Source organism: Puma concolor, chromosome B2 (assembly GCF_028749965.1).
Source record: "Puma concolor isolate L17-30 chromosome B2, mPumCon1.1.hap2, whole genome shotgun sequence".
In the NCBI taxonomy this organism is placed as follows: Eukaryota; Metazoa; Chordata; class Mammalia; order Carnivora; family Felidae; genus Puma; species Puma concolor.
Genome location: NC_141671.1, coordinates 21,388,603 through 21,410,112, shown reverse-complemented (window position 1 = coordinate 21,410,112; position 21,510 = coordinate 21,388,603). Strand labels below are relative to the sequence as shown.

Here is a 21,510-nt window from a genome sequence, read left to right as displayed (position 1 = left end):
CGAGCCCCGCGTCGGGCTCTGGGCTGATGGCTCGGAGCCTGGAGCCTGTTTCCGATTCTGTGTCTCCCTCTCTCTCTGCCCCTCCCCCGTTCATGCTCTGTCTCTCTCTGTCCCAAAAATAAATAAACGTTCAAAAAAAATAAATTTAGAAAGTAAATATTAAATTTTTTTCTTTTACCTTGTAATGCTGCATGCACTCAAAATATTTGTCTTGTGTTTTTTGCTTATATTCTCAGCAATAGGCATTAAACTTAATGTCTCAATACAGCTAATGTTGAAGTCTTATTTTTAAAGAAAAGAATGTTATTTGGCAGTAGGAAAATAAAACATGAAAAGCTCTCTAATATTGTTCACATAATCATGTGGTCTGTCCTTAAAATTTGGATTAAGATCCAGAATGGGCTTTCCTTTTAGCCATTGATGAAGGGAACTTTATGTAAACAGTTAGAACCATTACTTGTTTAAACAAGTTTTAGAATGAATTTTTTTTTTTTTTCATGTTTGTTCAGGCAGGTTCTTTATAGTATGAACCACTTGCCTTTGTATGTTTGAAGACAAAACAGAATTTCTGAGAAGTTAAAAACTTCGAAGGACAAATGTTATTTTTTCAAGGACAGTAATTAATTTTAGTTTAGAAGTCAGTATTTTTGATTGATTTGACCCAAGTAAGTTTTGTCTTCTTGTGGGCTTTTTTAAAACATTTTTTTTTACATGACATCTTTCATCTCCCATGCCACTGATGTGGAATTAAAAAATTGAACTTTGAGCTTTGTTAGTTCAATTCCCAACATGGTTTAAAATTGCTGCACCCCAACACCTATACATACCAGTATTGACAATTTTTTTTGAGGCCAGGGATTTTTAAAATCTCTATATGCTTGCTAAATAAGTACTTTTACTTAAAAATTCTTTCTTCATCTGTGGTAGAATTTTGCATTTTTCCAGTCACCCTGTGAACTGAAGAGGAAACTTCATTCCCTACCATTAGAAGAGACTTTTGTATTATGATCAGTAGGAGTGAGTTTGGTGGTTTCATAAAACAGTTACAGAGGAGTGAGCTAAAGAAATCTTAGATATCCTATCTAGCCTAACAGATGAGAAAACTGAGGTCCAGAAATTTCTGATGTAAAAAAAAAAGTTCTGAAATTGTGATGTGGTCAATTAAAAATATGACTTGACTTAAAAAGTTTTGAGTGGCACACAGCTGTAACAAAAAGGCACGTGCTCCCTGAGCAAGCTCTCAGGGAGCAATATTCACTCTTTTCTGATTTTCTCCTGGCTGTCATGCTGACGGATCCTGCACAGTGTTGAGCGTCTGATGGCGGACTGACTTGATGAGTCACAGTCCATTCGCCTGCACTTTCTCCCTGATTGAAGTACAGCCATTTCTACGTGGAGTCTTCCTAGGGCCGCAGACAAGCAAATGGAAGGTGAAAGTGGATTCTCTTTTCCCCAGTCACTAAACCTCAGTCAGCCTGAGCCTCCCTGCCCCTGTCTGATTTTGCTGGACCCACCTATTAGAAAAGCCTACACCTGGCTCCCTCTCTCACCTAGCTCTGTGCCCAAAGGGTGTTCCTGGCCACACTGCAGGCTGAAGTGGGATTTTTACAGATGAGAGACAAGGTGGGTAGATTTCGCTTTGAGAATCAGAGGAAGTCTTGGAGTGCGTGGGTGGCTCAGTCGGTTGAGCAGTTGAGCGTCTGACTCTTGATTTCCGCTCAGGTTATCATCTCATCGTTCATGAGATCAAGCCCTGAGTCCAGCTTCACGCTGAGGGTGGAGCCTGCTTGAGATTCTCTCTCTCTCCCTGTCTCTGCCCCTCCCTGTGACATGCGTACATGCGTGTGTGCGTGCGTGCTCTCTCGCTCTCTCAGTAAATAAACTTAAAAACAAAAAAAGGAACCGGATGAAGTCTTGAAAAGTCGTAAGTTGAAATTTGGTTAATTAGGTCATGTTTTCCTATGGACATATAGCAAGATGGAAAATTCTTCATTATGTTTTTCTAACACTTAGCTTTCCCTTTTTTTTTTGCCCCTTAAAAAAATTCAATTTTTGTACATTTCTCTTTCCTGTACAGTGGTTAATCTATTCGCCTAATTGCCAAGCAACACATAGGGGGTTTTAGTGGATGTCTAAGGCATGCATGGTGAACATAGGCAAGTCCTTTAGTGAAGCATGAAGATTTTTTTTCAGAATTATTAGCAACATATGGAGTTACCTGTTTTTTTGATTAAGCTCAGATCTTTGTAGGGGAAAGGAAGCAGATGACTTATCTTTATATAGATGTCAATTGCTCTCTCGAGTAAAAATGTCTTCTAAAAGCAGGAGGGAACAAAAAACATGTAGAAAGTCCATGTATTAAAAAAAATTTTTTTAATGTTTATTTATTTTTGAGAGAGACAGAGACAGAATGTGAGTGGGGGAGGGGCAGAGAGAGAGAGGGAGCCACAGAATCTGAAGCAGGCTCCAGGCTCCGAGCTGTCAGCACAGAGCCCAATGCAGGGCTCCAACTCAGACCCGAGCTGAAGTTGGTAGCTCAACCGACTGAGCCACCCAGGTGCCCCAAAAGTCCATGTATTTTTAAGCCAACATCGAATTCCCTCACCTCCCTTTTTGCTGGATACAGTTCATTCCTATGTCATGGAACTACTCTAATAGTTGGCTTAAAAGCAGCTGGTGAGTTTTGTTTTATCATCAAGTGAATTTAGTGTCATCACCTCACTCTTAAAAGGCTCATATGTACACTTTGGTCCATTCATCCACAGCTGAGTTTGGCCTTCCTGCCTCTTTTTTTTTTTTTTATACATTTTTATTTTAGGATAATTTTAGATTTATAGAAAAGTTGCAGATCCACTAGAGAGTTTTCATATGCGCTTCACTCAGTTTCTCCTATCAGCCTCTGTCTTGCAGCTCAGTTTGTGATACTTTTTACAGTAGCCCATGCTATTAAATCATTTGAGGAACTCTGGATTGCACTAAGAGATAGCCCTTTCGTTCATATACCAGGGACTGGCTTGCTTTGTGGGAATCACTCTCTGGACCAGATTGCTGGAAGCAATCACAAAACATTTCAGAACAAAGGCACTCTCATCGCCTTTCAATAAAGAAAATAAATATAATTACACAGGACCTTCCTAAATTCCTTATCCATCCTCGGGTTCTCAATGAGGTTTCTGTATTTCCTAATTTTTTCCTTTGTCTCTTGAATTTCTTTCCTGTGATTCTTAAGTCCATTGGAATTTTGCACAAGTTTTGACAACTGATGCAGTCCTGTTTACATCTCAGCAATATGAGAAGTGTGCCAGGTTTCTTGTATAATTCTGAGTGGAAGAAAGAGAAGGCTGTGCTCATGGGGGGTGAGGGGCGGGGTGTGTGGGTTTTGGTAGGTGGGCAGTTCAGGCAGCATTGTGCCTGGGCCTGCCTGGAGAAGCCGAGTCATCATCCGGGAGTGGTTCCCAGGGAGAGCTTCCTCACCCACGTACATCAGCTAGTGCTGGCTTGTTGAGAAGCCTTCCTTGGAGAGAGGGACTGCAATAGGTGGCAGAGAAAGTCAGTTGCTTCCCCAACGTGAAAAGACGCAGAATCAGGTGCTGTGGGAGAAGTTTCTTGCGATCTCATCCCATCTACCCATGGGATAGCCTGTGTTTTACAAATCCCTCCTTTTTTTCAAAGTGACATTCTTTCTTTACAGCACACGCAGACACACCCACCCCCCACATGCAGGCACATATACACATAAGAGAAAGTCCAGTGCATCCAACAGGCATCAGTTTTATCTGCAGGTGTAGACCAGTCCTGGCTGAAGCCCTGGTGGCTCTGAAGCCCTGTGAGGAACTCAGGAGGCCTTTTCCCAAACATTCAGCAATAATTTAATATGCTTTAAATCTCTTTCCACTAAGCCTTAGGAGGCTATGCTGTAGCATAATGAATGTATCTTGGCAAATTAAAAAATAATACTTTTATTCTACGTTGCTCTTTTTATGTATATCTGGAGCACATTATGGTCTCGTAATCTCTCTCTTTCTTTAAAATATAGAACATCTACAGGGGTGCCTGGGTGGCTCAGTCGGTTAAGTGTACAACTCTTGGTTTCTACTCAGGTCATGACCTCATGGTTCATGGGTCGAGCCCCATGTGGGGCTCCACCCTGAGCGTGGAGTGTGCTTGGGATTCTCTCTCTCCCTGCTTGTGCTCTCTTTCTCAAAATAAATAAATAAACTTTAAAAAAATATGGAACATTTACAACAACACGTTTTAAAAATTTTTTTTAATGTTTATTTTTGAGAGAGAGAGAGAGAGAGAGAGAGAGAGAGAGACAGAGCACAAGTGGGGGAGGAACAGAGAGAGAGGGAGACAGAATCCGAAGCAGGCTCCAGGCTCTGAGCTGTCAGTACAGAGCCCGACGTGGGGTTCGAACTCACGAACTGCAAGATAGTGACCTGAGCTGAAGTCAGACGCTTCACCTGGGTGGTGCCCCGTGCCTTTTTTGTTTGTTTGTTTCAGGTTTCTGCCATGCATCTGCCAGGAAAATGTTTCATGTGAGATATGCATTTGGGTGATTATCATTGTAGAGAAAAATATTCCGTAGGGTCATCTTGAAAGGAAAAGCAGCTTGTTTTTGCATTCAAGATGTTTAAATTTCCTGTTGCTTTCCTGACACGTATTTCTTTATTAATATTTTTTGTAGAATAAACTTCTCACACCTCCTACTGTTTTCCTCAGCCAGACTTGACTGTGAAACTTTCCTGTTCTGGGTCTGATCCCTTGAGGTCTTCCCTTGGAGGGCCTTGCATGGATAATCCGCATTATCAGTTATTATGGGATGAAGCAGGAAAGGTGATGGATAAGCTGCTGGAAATGTGTTTTTATAACTCAAGGGAATATTTCTGGGTTGGATCTTAGACCTGGGGGTGGGGAGGAAGCTTGCTGTGAAGGACATTATTGGGCTAATTAGTAAGATTGGAAAAAGTTCTATAGATTAGAAAATAATGTTCAATTTTGAATGTCTTGATTTTGGTAACTGTACTGTGGTTATATAATTGAATGTTTATTCTTAGGAAACATGCTGAAATATTTTGGGGTAAAGAGTTTATGAATATTTTTAAATGCTTCAGACAAATGTATATAAGTTTTTTTCTTAATGTTTATTTTAAATTTTTATTAATGTTTGTTTATTTGTGAGAGAGAGAGCGAGAGCGAGAGGGAGAGGGGCAGACAGAGGGAGACACAGAATCCGAAGCAGGCTCCAGGCTCCAAGCTGTCTGCACAGAGCCTGATGTGGGGCTCAAACTCATAAACTGAGAGATCATGACCTGAGCCGAAGTCAGATGCTCAAGCGACTGAGCCACCCAGGCATCCCCAGACAAATGTGTATATATGGCAATAAATACACCTGCAGAGAGGGGAAGAGCGATAAAACAAACATGCAAAACGTTAACAATGAGGGAATCTGCACAAAAGGTCTATAGGCGTGTTTTTGTTTTATTTTTGCAGCTTTTCTGAAAGTTTGAGATTATTTTGAAATGGGGAAAAAAATAAATTTCACATCTGCTTTCTTTGTGTTTGCTTTGTCAGTCAAACCGGGACGATGTCCAGGCACCAGAACCAGAACACCATCCAAGAGCTTCTGCAGAACTGCTCGGATTGTTTGATGCGGGCCGAGCTGATTGTACAGCCGGTGAGCTTTCTTGTTCTTCGAGAATGCCATCCACCTCTACCTTTGTCCCCATTAGCTTAGACTTCTTGTCCTAATCTGTGCATCCTTATTCACTGATGTCCTGCATACTTAGAGTTTAGAGATTATCTTTTTCAAAACAGACTAGAGAGGGAGGTGTATCTTCTTCATCTATTTGTTGGTTTAACAACGGCCATCAGTTTCCAACAAATGTTTACGGATTGCCACCCTTTTGGAATTGCAACAACCTGTCATTTATTTATTATTTTGATGATTATTGTCATGCTTTCTCTTCCTAGAAATGCAACCTGACATGTTTATATCACTGGATTGTGATGTGTGCCATCAATGTAATAAGTTTTTTTTTTGGTCAGGAAATATTACTGTATTGTGAGAACAATTCTATTTGAGAAAAGAAAAAGAAAGGAAGGAAGGAAGGAAGGAAGAAAGGAAGGAAGGAAGGAAGGGAGGGAGGGAGGGAGGGAGGGAGGGAGGGAGGGAGGGAGGGAGGGAGGGAGGAAGGAAGAAAATGAGCAATGGAAAATTGAGGAAAAATGGTAACATTTATGAAAGCCTCGTGTTATTTCTGAGTATTAGCTTAAGTTCTCATTGAAACAGGCTTAGCAATCATGGATTGTATTTGTAAAGTTTTAATTTTAAAACACTGTAGCTAGCATTCAGATTTGCTCTGGTTTTGCTAAAAACCAGAATGGTGGGGCTGTAGACACCTTTTCTCTGTTTCCCCTGATTTATCGCATCTCTCCAGGGAAGGAATTGAGTTTCAATCTTCCCTATGCTGACATTAATGTAGGGGTTACACCTGGAATCTGGCCCGTCACAAAGTTCCCCTGTGAAATACAAAGAGGGATTTTAACCAAGTAAATTTATGTGTTCTGTCTGGAGAATATCTTAATGTTCTAATTTTTCAATTTTAGAGATCTGTGTGGGTTCTAGTTTATTTTACCCAGTTAAAAAATAACTTCATTTTAATCAGTATAAAAGGATATTTGGGGCTCAGCAAACTAGCTTGACTCTAGTTCTGGTTGTTCCAAGTCCCTGATTTATTTTTTTATTTTTTATTGACTTATTTTTTTAATGTTTATTTTTGAGACAGAGCGTGAGTGGGGGAGGGGCAGGGAGAGGGAGACACAGAATCTGAAACAGGCTCCAGGCTCTGAGCTGTCAGCACACAACCCAATGCGGGGCTCAAACCCACGAACCTCGAGATCATGACCTGAGCCAAAGTTGGACGCTTAACCGACTGAGCCTCCCATGCGCTACCCCCCCCCCCCCCCGCCAAGTCTCTGATTTAAAACACATTCTTCATCACAGAGCTGTGATTTCTTTACATAAAGCAAAATAGGAAGCTCCATGCTTCAGATTCTGTGTCTCCCTCTCTCTGTGCCCATCCCCTGCTTGCACTCTCTCTCTCTCTCAAAAATAAACATTAAAAAAATTAAAAATAAAAACAAAAACGGGAGTCTCCAGTGACTTAATATTGAATACATACACACCACAGTCCTGGACACGATTTGTAGTGGCTGTGGAAACGTTTTACATTGTGGTTGTAAAAACGTACCTGGCATCATATTCTCAGTGTATTTTGACTTACATGCATTGAAGTGTAATAACGTCAGGAATAGGTAGCATACTTGCTTCATTTGGCTGAAGTTGAATGAAAACAGCAATTATAAAATTCGAGGGAAAGCTCAACTATGGCCCTGAAGCATGTGAAAAGAGGAAGCTTTCTTTTTTTAAAACAATTTTTAATTTTGAAATAATTATAGACTCATAAGAAGTTGTAAAAATGGTACACACCACCCTGGTGTACCCCATCACCCAGCTTCCCCCAGGGATGACATCTCACACGACTGTGATGCATCATCAGAAGCGGGAAATTGATTAGCCCCATACCATGAATTAGATAGCTTCCTTTTAAGAACTGAAAAGCTGTGTTCCTAGAAGATGCAGGAAAAGCTCAGTGTGTGTGTAAAACACTTTATCCAGTAGAGTGTTCTGACCCCAGTGAAATTCCCATTGGATGGATGTTCTTTGTAAGTATGAAAGATAGCATTTAACATATTGAAGCAAGGGAAAACTCAGTGTTCTGTAACTTTGCCTTTAAAGGCCTAGTAAAAATTTAAAATATAGTCCACAAATTTTGCTTCATGAACCCGCCCATATTTACCTACCTGTCCCACCAAATTAATAAGGTAATTTTCAGTTAGTCACATGCAAAATGGCATCTTCTACTATTTGTCAAGTTTACAGCAGAAGCTTTTGCTTCCGTGAACACAAGTGAAAGTCTTCCTCTCCAGCATCGTGTGTTGCCTTCACGTGGATTCTTTCCTTTAGGAACTGAAATATGGAGATGGGATACAGCTGGCTCGGAGCAGAGAATTGGATGAATGTTTTGCCCAGGCCAACGATCAGATGGAAATTACTGATAGCTTGATCAGAGAGATGCGACAGATGGGCCAGCCCTGTGATGCCTATCAGAAAAGGTATTGCCTTTATCACAGAGCACACTTACCGGCAGGCCTCATGAAGAAGAATGTCATGCACCCACTGGCACTCAGTCATGTGGCCCAGGTCTTCCCTTGAAGGAACCACAGCCATTCCGGAGGAAAGGCTGGGCACGCTTGGTGTTTGTGCAGCTACTATATACAGTAGCTATATAGTGATTCTATTCTACCTTCCTCTTATGTGGAATCACAAAGCGGCCATGAAAAGAATTAAACAGAGGTGCCCGAAGGAGTGGGCTTGTATTGATTGAGGGGTTGAGTTTGTTATGAGATGTTACGTGTACCTCCATTTTTTAGGGGGCAGCGAAAACCTTGGGCACAGCATTTGACTTTTAAGAGTCTAATACCAAGGCAAGCCCTGTTTGATGCATACAGAACTGAGGTGTGTAGAGTTGAAAAAGCAGTTCAGAGCAGAGATGGGTGGTCTTGATTTTGCTGTCATGGTACTTGGGGCCCATGGCACAAGGCAAATTCCCAGGGTGAAACTTGGGGGGAAGCAGGGGGTGCTACCGGGTTAGGCAAAGCCAGTGACACTTTCTGTGATGTTTCAGACTCTGAGCATCATAATATTGAGGTTCTTGTATGTGATTGAGATTCAAGTCATGTGGTAAAGAAAAGAAATCTTCAGGGGCACCTGGGTGGCTCAGTTGGTTAAACTGGCTCTTGGTTTCGGCTCAGGTCACGATCTTGCACCTTCATGGGTTCGAGCCCTCTATCGGGTTCTGCGCTGGGAGTGCAGAACCTGCTTGGGATTCTCTCTCTCTCTCTCTCTCTCTGCCCCTCCCCTACTCACCCTGTCTCTTTTGCTCTCAAAATAAATAAACTTAAAAAAAAGAAAAGAAAAGAAAAGAATTTTTTAAATAAGACATTTGTGACCTCCGTGCTAACACAAAGGAGACTCAGAAGGGGGGACATTTGTCCAGAACATGTCTTCATAGGCTGTTTTCCTGCCACAGTGTAATTGTTTTCCTTTCCTTTCAGACTGCTTCAGCTCCAGGAGCAAATGCGAGCCCTTTATAAAGCCATTAGCGTCCCTCGAGTCCGAAGGGCCAGCTCCAAAGGTGGTGGAGGGTACACCTGTCAGAGTGGCTCCGGGTGGGATGAATTCACCAAACGCCTCACCAGCGAATGTCTGGGGTGGATGAGGCAGCAGAGGGTAAGCAACTTCCAGACGAGGTTGGTTCTGGAGTGTTCCACACCTGGGTGTCAGGTGTATAGAACATGGCAGGGTCGGCCCCAGTGGTCTGGCCACAGAGTGGTCTGGGACCTCAGCTGGCAGTAGAAACTTGCTGTTTTCCGTATTTTCCTGATATACAATTTAAATTGAATGCTTCTTTTTTGAAATAAAACTTCAGCTTTTTTTTTTTTTTTTCTTCTCTTCTGTGGCTTAGGGAATCAGCCTCATTGTTTTATGGTCCTAATTTATCATACAGGTAACATTTAACAGGTATAATTTAATAAGTAGATTTTGAATATCTAGCTCTTACCATTCCCAACCTGAAAATGTGTTGGAGTTCATGGGTCATTGTTCTTTCTACTTCAGCAGTGGTAAGATGGTAAGTGACCTCATCTGTGTTACTGATAGGTACTTAAAAAAAATCTTGTAGAGGTTTATTTAAAATGTTAAATTGGAGGAGCTGGAAACAGTAAAACTGGATATTCTGGTTTGGGCTCATCGGTTGCTTACCTTATACTTTTGAAGTATCAGTTGCCTTGTGCAATCATTACGTCATGGGTGTGGGAGGGGAGTAAAATAATGGCAACCAAAGTATATGCTGAGCCTTTCCCTACAACTGCAGTTTCTACAAAGTGTTTTCCAATGCTAATTATTGTTTTGTTGTTTTATGTGGTCATTAGGCCCTTTAATGAACAGGTGGCATTAGAAATATATCATAATCATGTAGATGGGGATTTTATAATGAAAAACCTGATGCTAATAACCCACCCTTCTCTCGAGAAGGTGGATACGATAGAATGATAAGTTGTGCAGACATCGTTTGTTATCCCATGTGGTTGTGGTTGTAAGAAATACTGGTTTTGTTGTTTGTTGTTGGACCAATTGAGCAGTGGGTTCAAAGTTTCTCAACCACTTAACATTTTTTGTATATGTTTTTACCTAAGTGGTGAGGGTTTATGGGTCTGTACATTCATTCATTCAATTAAGCTTTTCTCCTACTTGTTATAAAGACTATATAATACTATTATAGAAGGTGGGGCTTATAGAGGAGAAAAGTCAGTTATAATCCCAGAAACATAAATAAGAGTCCTATTTGTATGTTTTCAGATTCTCTTCTCATCTTTGAACACACATTCCTTGAGCTTTTTGTATCTATTGGCACCATACCAGAAAGGGTGTGTTCAAAATTTTGTTTCATAGTCCTGGAAATGAATGTTATTGAAGAGAACAAGACATGTACACCCAAATGCCAGATTTCTGTCCAGAACAGTGTGGGGTTAATTGCTGTGTTTGAGCTGTAATAAAATCCTGCTCAGATAGGGCTGGGGGAGGGGTGGTGCTCCAGTCCCTGTGGAATGGAGCCCTCAAAGGAAGGCTTGCTTGGCAGAGCCGGTGGGGCTTGAGCTACATCATAAGTGATGTTAGGTGAGACAACCTTTGAACCAAGTTACTTGTTTGGTGTGAAAACATCCCATCGCCTAATTCCTCCTTAGTCAGTATTACAGTTATATAAAATGACAGCTCATCACCGGTCATTTTCTGTATTCATGTTGGGTGTAGCTTGGCAAGAATCCTTTGTAGCAAAGGCTCAACATTTTTAAGTTTGGAAAATGGCATCGTCCCATGGGCTCACTTTTCTGTCATGGTGGGGGAGTGTTGTTTTAATAGGTGCCATTGATGAGCAATGCAGTTCAGATCAGCTGGCCCTCGTGGTTTGAAAGGAACTAGAAGTAGTTTTATCACTTACTGAGGGTTTGCTCTGGGATTCTCTCGGGCCCTTTTCCTCTTATCCCTCTTCCCCCAAGCACAGCCTGCATTCTTTCTCACTCCCAGGAGACTGGGCCACAGGCCCAGCTAGCTGATAAGGGAGCAGCAGTGTCCCCAGCCACATGATCAGTAAGCAGTCACACATCTCCTGTGCCAGGTTTTTCTTGTTTCCCAGATTTGTGTTTCTGCTGATGGGCTGCTCAGATACTATACACCTGGCTGGTAATGAGGGGTGTGCACGGGAGCCTGGTCATCCTATTAACTTACTAGTACACTCACCTGTTTCTGCTCGAAAGCCGAAAAGAGCAAGGGAGAGAAAGGTCAAAGTCCCCGGTAACTTTCAGCAATCTGACTGAAATGGCTCCCCTTTCTGAAGGCTTGCCAAGTGTATTAGAACATGGATGTGGCTTAGAACAATGTGTGTTATGTTCTTGCTGCAATACCAGACTGGGATATTTGCCCTTGGCGTGTGTAAGAGATGACACAGGTGATTTGAAAATTTACATGAGCTCGTGCAAAAGAAACATGAGATAATAGACCTGCCTCAGTATGAAACTTGTGGAATAGTACGCTTGTTTCTTATTATGTGGCATTCTTAAATTTGAAGTAGTGGGGACTCAAATTAGAAAGTCAGGTTTAATTCTTAAAGAGCTGACATGAGACTTTGAGTATGTGCTATAGTAACTTCTCTTTGAAGTGGGCCATAGGGAGTTTTGCATCCTGAAAGGTAATGATAAATGCCAAGTTTAAAGAGTCAACAATTAACACGAATCGCAATAATTTAAAGAAATGAACAGTGAAAAATACTTTGAGGTCAGCCGTTTAGCTTGGGAAGTAGTACATGACTGACCTTAATGAGCTATTTCTGATGCACATTTTAAAATGAATATAGGGGCACCTGGGTGGCTCAGTCAGTTGAGGGCCCGACTCGATTTCAGCTCCAGTCATGATATCACCGTTCGTGAGATCGGGTCCCGTGTCAGGCTTCACTTCACTTCACTTCAATGACAACGCAGTGCCTTCTTGGGATTCTGTCTTTCTCTCTCTGCCCCTTCCTGCACCTCAAAACAAATAAATATTAAAAAAAATAAAATTATAGGAACTTCTATCACTATTTTCTAATATATCATACACATACTATACAAATACATGCCACTTGCATGTGCACAGGTAGATATTTTTTTCGTTAGAGGACATAATCTAGCTTTTAAGGGTCTCCTTCCTGCATCATCTCTCCTCAGCCGTGTTGAGCTGGGGTTGAACAAGTTGTGGGAAGTATTGGGCAAGCCCTGTTTGCTATTCAGGAATTCCAAGCCTTTACAGTTTTTGGCAGGGGGGGGGGGCGTTCAAGAACATTGAATATTTACATCTTCATGTTTATCTGAATGGTAGCTATGGCTGTCCCTTGATACTCTGACCCCTGTTGCTGGGGCTAAGGTGAATCTAATGGAAAGGATTGGAAATGAAGGGCACACTCTTTCCCTTGGCAGGCGGAGATGGATATGGTGGCCTGGGGCGTGGACCTGGCCTCCGTGGAGCAGCACATCAACAGCCACAGGAGCATCCACAATGCCATTGGGGACTATCGCTGGCAGCTGGACAAAATTAAGGCTGACCTGGTACTTTGAGATGTTTTCATTTTTAAAATCTTAGAAAAGTATATGGAGGGATTGTGGAATTTCTCGATCCCGGGCGTTTTTGTCTGAAACATTAGCCTAAGATTTCTTCCATAACAGACTGGGAATTTCTAAAAATCCCATTTCATAAATGGGGAAGTGGGCTCAAATAGACCTGTCTCTAGAGACTGTGTTAACACTCGAGGGAGAGGTAAACAGAAGGCGAAAGGTGGACACACATGCATTTGGGCACAGTTTGTAGAATAGGGTATTTGAGGGTGGTAGGGTTTTTTGTTTGTTTGTTTTTAGAAAGCAGAGCATCTCTTAAATAGAGAAAGAGCTACAATTATAAAATTTGTGTGCTTGGAAAATCCTTTCCTATGTGGTAATTCAATGGATTTCTAATAAGGGAAATCGTGTCTCTTCCTGACACTTTTCGTTTGTCAAAGGACTGACTTGCATCTGGCTCAAGAAATACAGGATGAAATAATCACTCGATTTTAAGTACTTGGATCCCCCTGACCAGATCTCCTGCTTTTAAATCCCTCACTTTTTTACTTAGACCAGAGATACTCATCCTCACTTCTGCCTTTTTTCCTCCCTTACTTTTGTCTACCTGAATATCTCACCAAATTTCTCCCTTTTTTCTCTAAGGTCTAGAGAGTCCTAAGTTGTCTTGTGAAACTTAACACATGAATTAACATGTGAGTCTTTAAGTGATCAACCTTTTGTGGTGATAGCAACAAAAGCACAGTAAGGGGACGCCTGGGTGGCTCAGTTGGTTGAGTGTCTGACTCTTGATTTTGGCTCGTGATCTCATGGTTTGTGATTTCAAGCCCTGCATCAGGCTCTGCATGGAGCATGGAACCTTCTTGGGATTCTCTCTCTCTCTTTCTCTCTCTCTTTCTCTGTCTCTCCCCCTGCTTATTCTCTCTTTCTCTCTCTCTGTGTCTCTCTCAAAAAAAAAAAAAAAAAAAAAAAAAGCCAGTGAGGGAAAAGGTGCCTATGAGTAAAAGGGATTTTTACTGAGAGATTTTTCTGAGATTTTCTAGAGCAAATATGTCTTTCTACTGAGGGATCTGAAGTCAATATCTGACAAAAAGGAGGTTTAGAAGGGCTGCTCTTTTTGTACAAACCCACGAGGGGAATTAACTACTTGCTCGCTGTTTGTCTTTTTCTAGCGGGAGAAATCTGCGATCTACCAGTTGGAGGAGGAGTATGAAAACCTGCTGGTAAGCAGACTTATTTCTGACATCTCTGCATTCAGTTCAGTTCAGTTCCATAAAAGTGAAGAACAGCCTGGGCGGCAGCACCTAATAACCCAGGAAGTACCCGGAAGTAATAGTTAGGGGCTTGTAGATGCTAACTGCATTTCCACTGCTGGGGTTCCTTCAGAAGTGAAGTTAGACTTTTTTTCTGAAGACAGTATTCACCGATATTCTGTTTATTTGCAAGTTGAGGGTCACGTATATAACACAGATTAAATACTTGGTGTTAAAGAAATAAAGCTTTTCCATTGGTCAATTGCAGCCTTTTTATGAAGTATAAACAAAAATAAGACTTGTTTTCCCCAGATAGAGAGTGATTAGACCGTCATCACCATTTTATGACAAACATGAAATCAGTTCACTTGACTGGTAAGAAGAGCAGTTGCCATTTTTTTCACCTACTCGTGACACCCTGGCTTCACGTCCTCGATATTTTCTTGTTGGCAGTGATCCTTTTAAAATAATGCGGCTAGTGGGACACAATGTAGGACACAATTGTCCTATTAGATCCGGGGCATGACTGATGGCACCTTGAAATTTTGGGGTGCGGCAGAGGGCAGGAAAAACTTGGCTTATCTTTCTAAGCATCCGTTTTTCCCTTTGTAGTCTAAAACTAATTCTTGAAACCAAACATCAGTGTCTGAATCAAGACCCTTTTGGGTTAGGCTATTCCACTGAATCTAAAATTGCTCCCTTGTTGATCATAAGTTTGGATGGATTTTTTTTTTTTTTTTACACATCCTAGGTGGTCAGGGAAGATTTTACCAATTCATATGATTTATTTATTTTTTTATTTTTTTTTTCAGCATTTATTTTTATTTTTTTTGGGACAGAGAGAGACAGAGCATGAACAGGGGAGGGGCAGAGAGAGAGGGAGACACAGAATCGGAAACAGGCTCCAGGCTCCGAGCCATCAGCCCCGATGCCTGACGCGGGGCTCGAACTCACGGACCGCGAGATCGTGACCTGGCTGAAGTCGGACGCTTAACCGACTGCGCCACCCAGGCGCCCCTATTTTTTTATTTTTTAATTAATGTTTACTTTCAAGAGACTGAGAGAGACAGAGCATGAGTGGGGGAGGGGCAGAGAGAGAGAGGGAGACACAGAATCCGAAGCAGGCTCCAGGCTCTGAGCTGTCAGCACAGAGCCTGACATGGGGCTCGAACTCACGAACCGTGAGATCATGACCTGAGCTGAAGGCAGATGCTTAACTGACTGAGCCACCCAGGCGCCCCTGTATTTGTCTATTAAAAACATTTTTTTTTTAAATAAAAGGGACCACACAAGATTTATCTATGGAATCTGCAGAGAACACCAGTAAGGTGCATACTGTTATCCTAATGCTGCTTTTGAACTTGCCTTGCAGAAAGCGTCCTTTGAGAGGATGGATCACCTGCGACAGCTGCAGAACATCATCCAGGCCACGTCCCGAGAGATCATGTGGATCAATGACTGTGAGGAGGAGGAACTGCTCTATGACTGGAGCGACCGGAACACCAACATCGCCCAGAAGCAGGAGGCCTTCTCTGTAAGCTTGCCCCTCGGAGTTGTAGATGCGAGGCTCTTGCCTGACAGGGCCCTGACATGGGGACAAAGGTCTCAATAATTTAATCAGCTATGTGGAATTCTGCCTCAGTTGAAATGGTCATGACAAGCCGTTCCTTTCTGGAAACTTCTCAGTGACTCTAGAGGGGCAATGCATTGCTTACCATCCTGGAAGACAGTAGATAAGAGTCAGAATTATGCATTTGGATATCCCAAAGTGTGTGTAGCCCAGTAGGATGGTGGATTCAAACCTAGGATTAGGAAATCTCACCATTAGTTGTTGCTGTCCCTTTGCCTGTGTGGATTGGGACAAGACATGTCTCCAGTGTGACATCTGCCACGTACTAGATGATCTCAAACATCCTTTCTGGTCTTTAAAATGCTATGATTCTTGAGGACACCATAATTCGACTGTTTGACATTGTTCATTTCCAGAATGCAGTTTTGTATTCTAATTTTCCCTAAAACCAGTAGAAGTGATGGCCGGCTAATGGTGACATTGCTCTGATGGATTTGTTTTTCTTTCGTTTACAGATACGCATGAGCCAACTGGAAGTTAAGGAAAAAGAGCTCAATAAGCTTAAACAAGAAAGTGACCAACTTGTCCTCAATCAGCATCCAGCTTCAGACAAAATTGAGGTAGGCTTCAAGAGATATTTTCAATAAAGAGTAAAGGGGAACTTTTTATAAAGTAATACTATACAGATTGAATGATTCGTATGTATCATAAAGCCATGACAAGTTTATTTTACATATTTTGGGATCAAAACCCTAGACTCGGCTGACAAACTTTTCTGGAAAGGACCAAATAATTAATATTTTAGGCTTGCAGGCCATTTGGTTTCTGTTGAGATTACTTAACGCAGACATTGTTGTGTGAAAGTAACCATAACAACATGTAAGTGAATGAACATGACTGTGTTCCAATAAAACTTTATTTATAAATACACACAGTGGGTCCAGTGTAGCCTTCGGGCCGCTGACCTTTGCCCTAGGCTGCCATCTGTGGGCTGTGCTAAAGGCCAACATTAGCTGGTAGCAGCACTGTAATGGCCATACTGGTTGTTAGAAACTGTTTTTCATACCAGTTGATAAGAGTCACTGCCTTAAACCCCTCAAGCCCTCTGCATGGGTTTCTTGGACTTCCTCATCATCCAGAAGCTGTATAGGAACAGGGTGCAGTGGAAGGACCCTGCCCCAGTGCCACCCAGTGTCTGTTCTGATTCTGATTGGTCAGTAACTATGCCATTTGAGTGAATATTTTGGCTAATCTCCTAATGGTATCTATTTGCTAAAACTGTTTTTAATTTCTACCATACCGAGAGTTCCCTATTGGGAAATTTTATTTTTTTATTTTTTTATTTTTTTATTTTGAGAGAGTAAGACTGTGCACGTGCACAAGTGGGGGAGGGACAGAGAGCGAGAATTCCAAGCAGGCTCTGTGCTATCAGCACAGACCTCACAATCTGTGAGATCATGACCTGAGTCAAAACCAAGAATCAGACAGTTAACCATCTGAGTTCCCCAGGCACCCCCTGCATTGGGAAGTTTCTGTTTTCAATTTTTAGAAAAATGTTTGCTTGATTTGGTATTAGATAAAACATATTTCGTAACTTTCATTCAGGCTCCCATGTCAATCAAAGAATGGATGTCCTTGTCACTGAGTGGCAATGTGACAGCTGATGGTTTCTTGTTTCAGGCATATATGGATACTCTTCAGACACAGTGGAGCTGGATTCTCCAGATCACTAAGTGCATTGATGTTCATCTCAAAGAAAATGCTGCCTACTTCCAGGTTTTTATGCTTAGTAGTAATTTAATTGTCGTATAGGTCTTAATACCTTATCTTCTTTTTTTCTAATTTTTTTTTATGTTTTATTTATTTTTGAGAGAGAGAGAGAGAGAGAGAGAGAGACCGAGTATGAGTGGGGGAGGGGCAGAGAGAGAGGGAGACACAGAATCTGAAGCAGGCTTCAGGCTCTGAGCTGTCAGCACAGAGCCCGACCCTGGGCTCGAACTTGTGAACTACGAGCTCATGACCTGAGCTGAAGTCGGATTCTTAACCGACCAAGCCACCTGGGTGCCCCAGAATACTTTATCTTTTGAATGTACTCCTAGAAGCACTGAATACAGTCTTCAAAATATTTTACAAATCCTATTTATTGGCTTTTCATGTCAAGGAGCACAGATTGGCAACTTGATCATGAGTCACTCAGATGTCTCTGGTCTGGCTGTCACGTAGGTTAATATACCTTCTGCTGTAACCTTTTCCTTTAGCCACCTATTAGATAGACTCCGGGAAGGTACTCCTTGAAATGGAAATAGTAGTTGCCTACTGAGTTCCTTTTCCTTAACATGTGATCACTCTCATCTTTAATAGTTTTTTGAAGAAGCCCAGTCAACTGAAGCCTACTTGAAGGGCCTTCAGGACTCCATCAGGAAGAAGTACCCCTGTGACAAGAACATGCCCCTGCAGCGCCTGCTGGAACAGATCAAGGAGCTGGAGGTATCGTCGCAAAACAAAGACAGAATACTGATTACTTACCAAGAAAATTCCTTTGGAAAGCATACTTCAAATTCTATTGGCAAAGTCTTTTCACGCAATGATATTCTTTCCTGCCCACTTCATTCATGGCTCTGTAGCTGCTGAAGTGGCTTGTTATGAAAGGTTCCTATCGTCCCTGCAGATAGATAAACCTGCAGCCTTTTGTAGCTGAGGCATCTGTAGCAATACCTAATTTGTGACGTCGTAACAGCTATATTAATGTCATTTGCAGGTCTTACCTGAAATGCACTGAGCATCTATGCTAAAGTACAATCTTATTTCCAATTGCAGAAAGAACGAGAGAAAATCCTGGAATACAAGCGTCAGGTCCAGAACTTGGTAAACAAGTCCAAGAAGATTGTGCAGCTGAAACCACGCAACCCAGACTACAGAAGCAACAAACCCATTATTCTCAGGGCTCTCTGTGACTACAAACAAGACCAGGTGTGTACTCACTTATTCAGAATGAATCACACGTTTTCCCTTTCTTTGCTTAGAGATTTTTGCCATCGAGGGAGTAGAGTTTAATCCATGTATCAGTGGGCAGCCAAGTCAATGCCTTGCTTTCATACACAGAGCAACAAACTGTTGAACTGCAGCAGCTTTACTCTGACTCTTATCATAGCTCTTGATAATTAGGACAGTGGTGATTATTTTTTAAATGTTTATTTATCTATTTTGAGAGAGACAGAGAGAGGCAAGTGGAGGGTGGTGGCAGAGAGAAAGAGGGAGTGGGAGAATCCCAGGCAGGCTCTGAGGTTACAACAGAGCTGTACGTGAGGCTCTGTCTCATGACCCTGGGATCATGACCTGAGCCGAAATCAAGAGTCGGATGCCGAACCGACTGAGCCATCCAGGTGCCCAGGGCAACAGTTATTTTTAAACTTTTCATTTTAAGTATTAATACTTCTCTTCTTCTAATATGCAGAACTTCATCTGTGATTACCCTTTAAATCTTTTTTTTTTTAAGCTTATTTATTTTGAGAGACAGTGTATGAGAGTGGGGGAAGGGACGGGGGGGGGAGAGAGAGAGAGAGAGAGGGAGAGAGAGAGAATCCCAAGCAGGCTCTGCCCTGTCAGCACAGGGTAGGGCTGGAACCCATGAACTGTGAGATCATGACGTGAGCCGAAGTCAGATGCTTAACCCACTGAGCCACCCCATGCCCCACCCTTTAAATCTTAAATTTTAAAATCTTAAAATTTTTGTAAAGAACTTTAAGTTTCTGACATGAAAGAAAGCGGGAATGTGAGCATTATGCTGCGTTTGAAGTGAATGTGGTTACAGACATTATGAATTGATTGAGCGTATTAATCCTGCAGGCTCTGTGGTAAATACAAGCATTTATATGGAAAGAGGACTTGTTTTTACTAATTACTTATGTGATTTTCACAGCTTTTTTTCCTAATTTTTTTTAATGTTTATTTTTGAGAGAGAGAGAGGCAGAGCAGGAGCAGGGGAGGGGCAGAGAGAGGGAGACACAGAGTGAAAAGACATAGAGCCTGACTCAGGGCTCAAACTCATGAGCCATAAGATCATGACCTGAGCTGAAGTCGGATGCTTAACTGACTGAGCCACCCAGGCGCCCCCGCACAACTTTGTTTTCCTGTAAAAATTATGGAGGATTTAAGAAATATATGACCAGCTGTTTAGATACATGTTATAAAATGGTGGAGTTTATTCTAACAGGTGGAAATGTTTTAAGAACTTGCATGGTTAGGGGCACTTGGGTGGCTCAGTCAGTTAAGTGACTGACTTCGGCTCAGGTCATGATTGCACAGTTTGTGAGTTCCGGCCTCACGTTGGGCTCTGTGCTGACAGCTCGGAGACTGGAGCCTGCCTTGGATTCTGTGTCTCCCTCTCTCTCTGCCTCTCCCCTAATCTCACTGTCTCTCTCTCTCTCGCACTCTTAAAAATACATACACATTAAAAAAAAAAAGAGAACTTGCATGGAGAGAAGCAAGTTGAAATAGAGATATGAAATACATAAATATCAAGCTTATTACATTTCACTAGTTAAGATAGTTGTCCTATTTGAAGTGTACCCATTTTAAGAAGCTATGGAGTTGATTTAGAAAGTGAGCTATTCAGGGGGCTGGGTGGCTCAGTCAGTGAAACATATGACTCTTGATTTTGGCTCAGGTCATGATCTCAGAGTTCGTGACATGAAGACCCACGTGGGGCTCTGTACTGACAGCACAGAGCCTGCTTGGGATTCTCTCTTTCTCTCTTTCTCTGCCCCTTCCCTGTTCATGCCTGTGCGCTCTCTCCTCCTCTCTCTCAAAATAAATAAATTAACTTAAAAAAAAGTAAGCTATTTAGGTGTTGTAGTTAATTTAGAAAGTTATTTTCTGGGAAAGAATTTCAGAATTTCTTTTTATTTCTAACTTTTAAGAGCAAGTGAATGAGACAGGTGACTCCCACATACTCAAATCTAATATATAAAATATGAACTCACAAAAATAGAAAAGCCACGGAGGAATTTTTGCTTTACAAAAGGATTTCTCACTTTACTGATGGATTCCCCAGGCTGTCGTTGGAAAGTTACTTTACCTAATTCATTTTATACACACCTTTTAGGCTCACATGTATTATTTAAAGCATCAGTATTGATGGGATGTGTAAAGATCATCTTCATTTAAGGGCAAATAATAAGATAAAAGCTCAAACAGTTTGCATATTTCATCTCTATTTCTCCCTTTGAGAAAAAAGATAAAAATGTGTGTACTCATGAGTAAAGCCAAAACACCGGGCCGCTTGCCTTACAGAAAATCGTGCACAAAGGGGACGAGTGTATCCTGAAGGACAATAATGAGCGCAGCAAGTGGTATGTGACGGGTCCGGGAGGCGTGGACATGCTCGTCCCTTCTGTTGGTCTGATTATACCCCCTCCGAATCCTCTGGCTGTGGACCTCTCTTGCAAGTAAGTTGTTGAAGTTCCTAGTGGCCACAGCGTGAATGCAAGTGTGGAGAAATAGGGGGCGAATGCTTATACAAGAAATGTAGACCCACCCTTTTTCACTATAATCCCCTCCTTTGAGAAAAGGAGCCTCGGGAAGGTCCCCTTGCATTGTCATGTAACTTTATGTTGAAGATACTATAGTTTTTATTGGAAGGTAAAAAAGAATGTCTGACTGTATAGGGGGACTGGAGGAAGCCATTCTTTTAAAAAAATATTAAATATTTAATATATAAATATTAAGCAACCCACAACTGTCCAAGCAATGGGCCAAATGAGAAATCAAACGGCAAATCAAAATATGTCTCAAAACCAAAGAAAAAGCAAACACAATATTTCAAAATGTATGGGTTGCAGCAAAAGTGGATGTTAGAATGAAATTTATGTCATAAATGCTTGTATTAAGAAAGTTCAAATAAACAACATGACACCACTA

General features: G+C 41.7%; 1 protein-coding gene across 2 annotated transcripts in view; it reads left to right on the top strand.

Moving 5' to 3' along the window:
- DSP (desmoplakin) overlaps positions 1-21,510 on the top strand; it is a 48,721-nt gene that overhangs the window by 9,157 nt on the left and 18,054 nt on the right. For both annotated transcript variants that reach the window (XM_086706334.1, XM_086706337.1), the window contains exons 2-12: positions 5,575-5,677; positions 8,030-8,178; positions 9,181-9,355; positions 12,634-12,762; positions 13,941-13,991; positions 15,394-15,555; positions 16,107-16,211; positions 17,272-17,367; positions 17,953-18,078; positions 18,409-18,561; positions 20,884-21,038. In XM_086706334.1, coding sequence (XP_086562460.1) covers positions 5,575-5,677; positions 8,030-8,178; positions 9,181-9,355; positions 12,634-12,762; positions 13,941-13,991; positions 15,394-15,555; positions 16,107-16,211; positions 17,272-17,367; positions 17,953-18,078; positions 18,409-18,561; positions 20,884-21,038 — 1,404 coding nt within the window. The remainder of the gene's footprint in view (positions 1-5,574; positions 5,678-8,029; positions 8,179-9,180; positions 9,356-12,633; positions 12,763-13,940; positions 13,992-15,393; positions 15,556-16,106; positions 16,212-17,271; positions 17,368-17,952; positions 18,079-18,408; positions 18,562-20,883; positions 21,039-21,510) is intronic.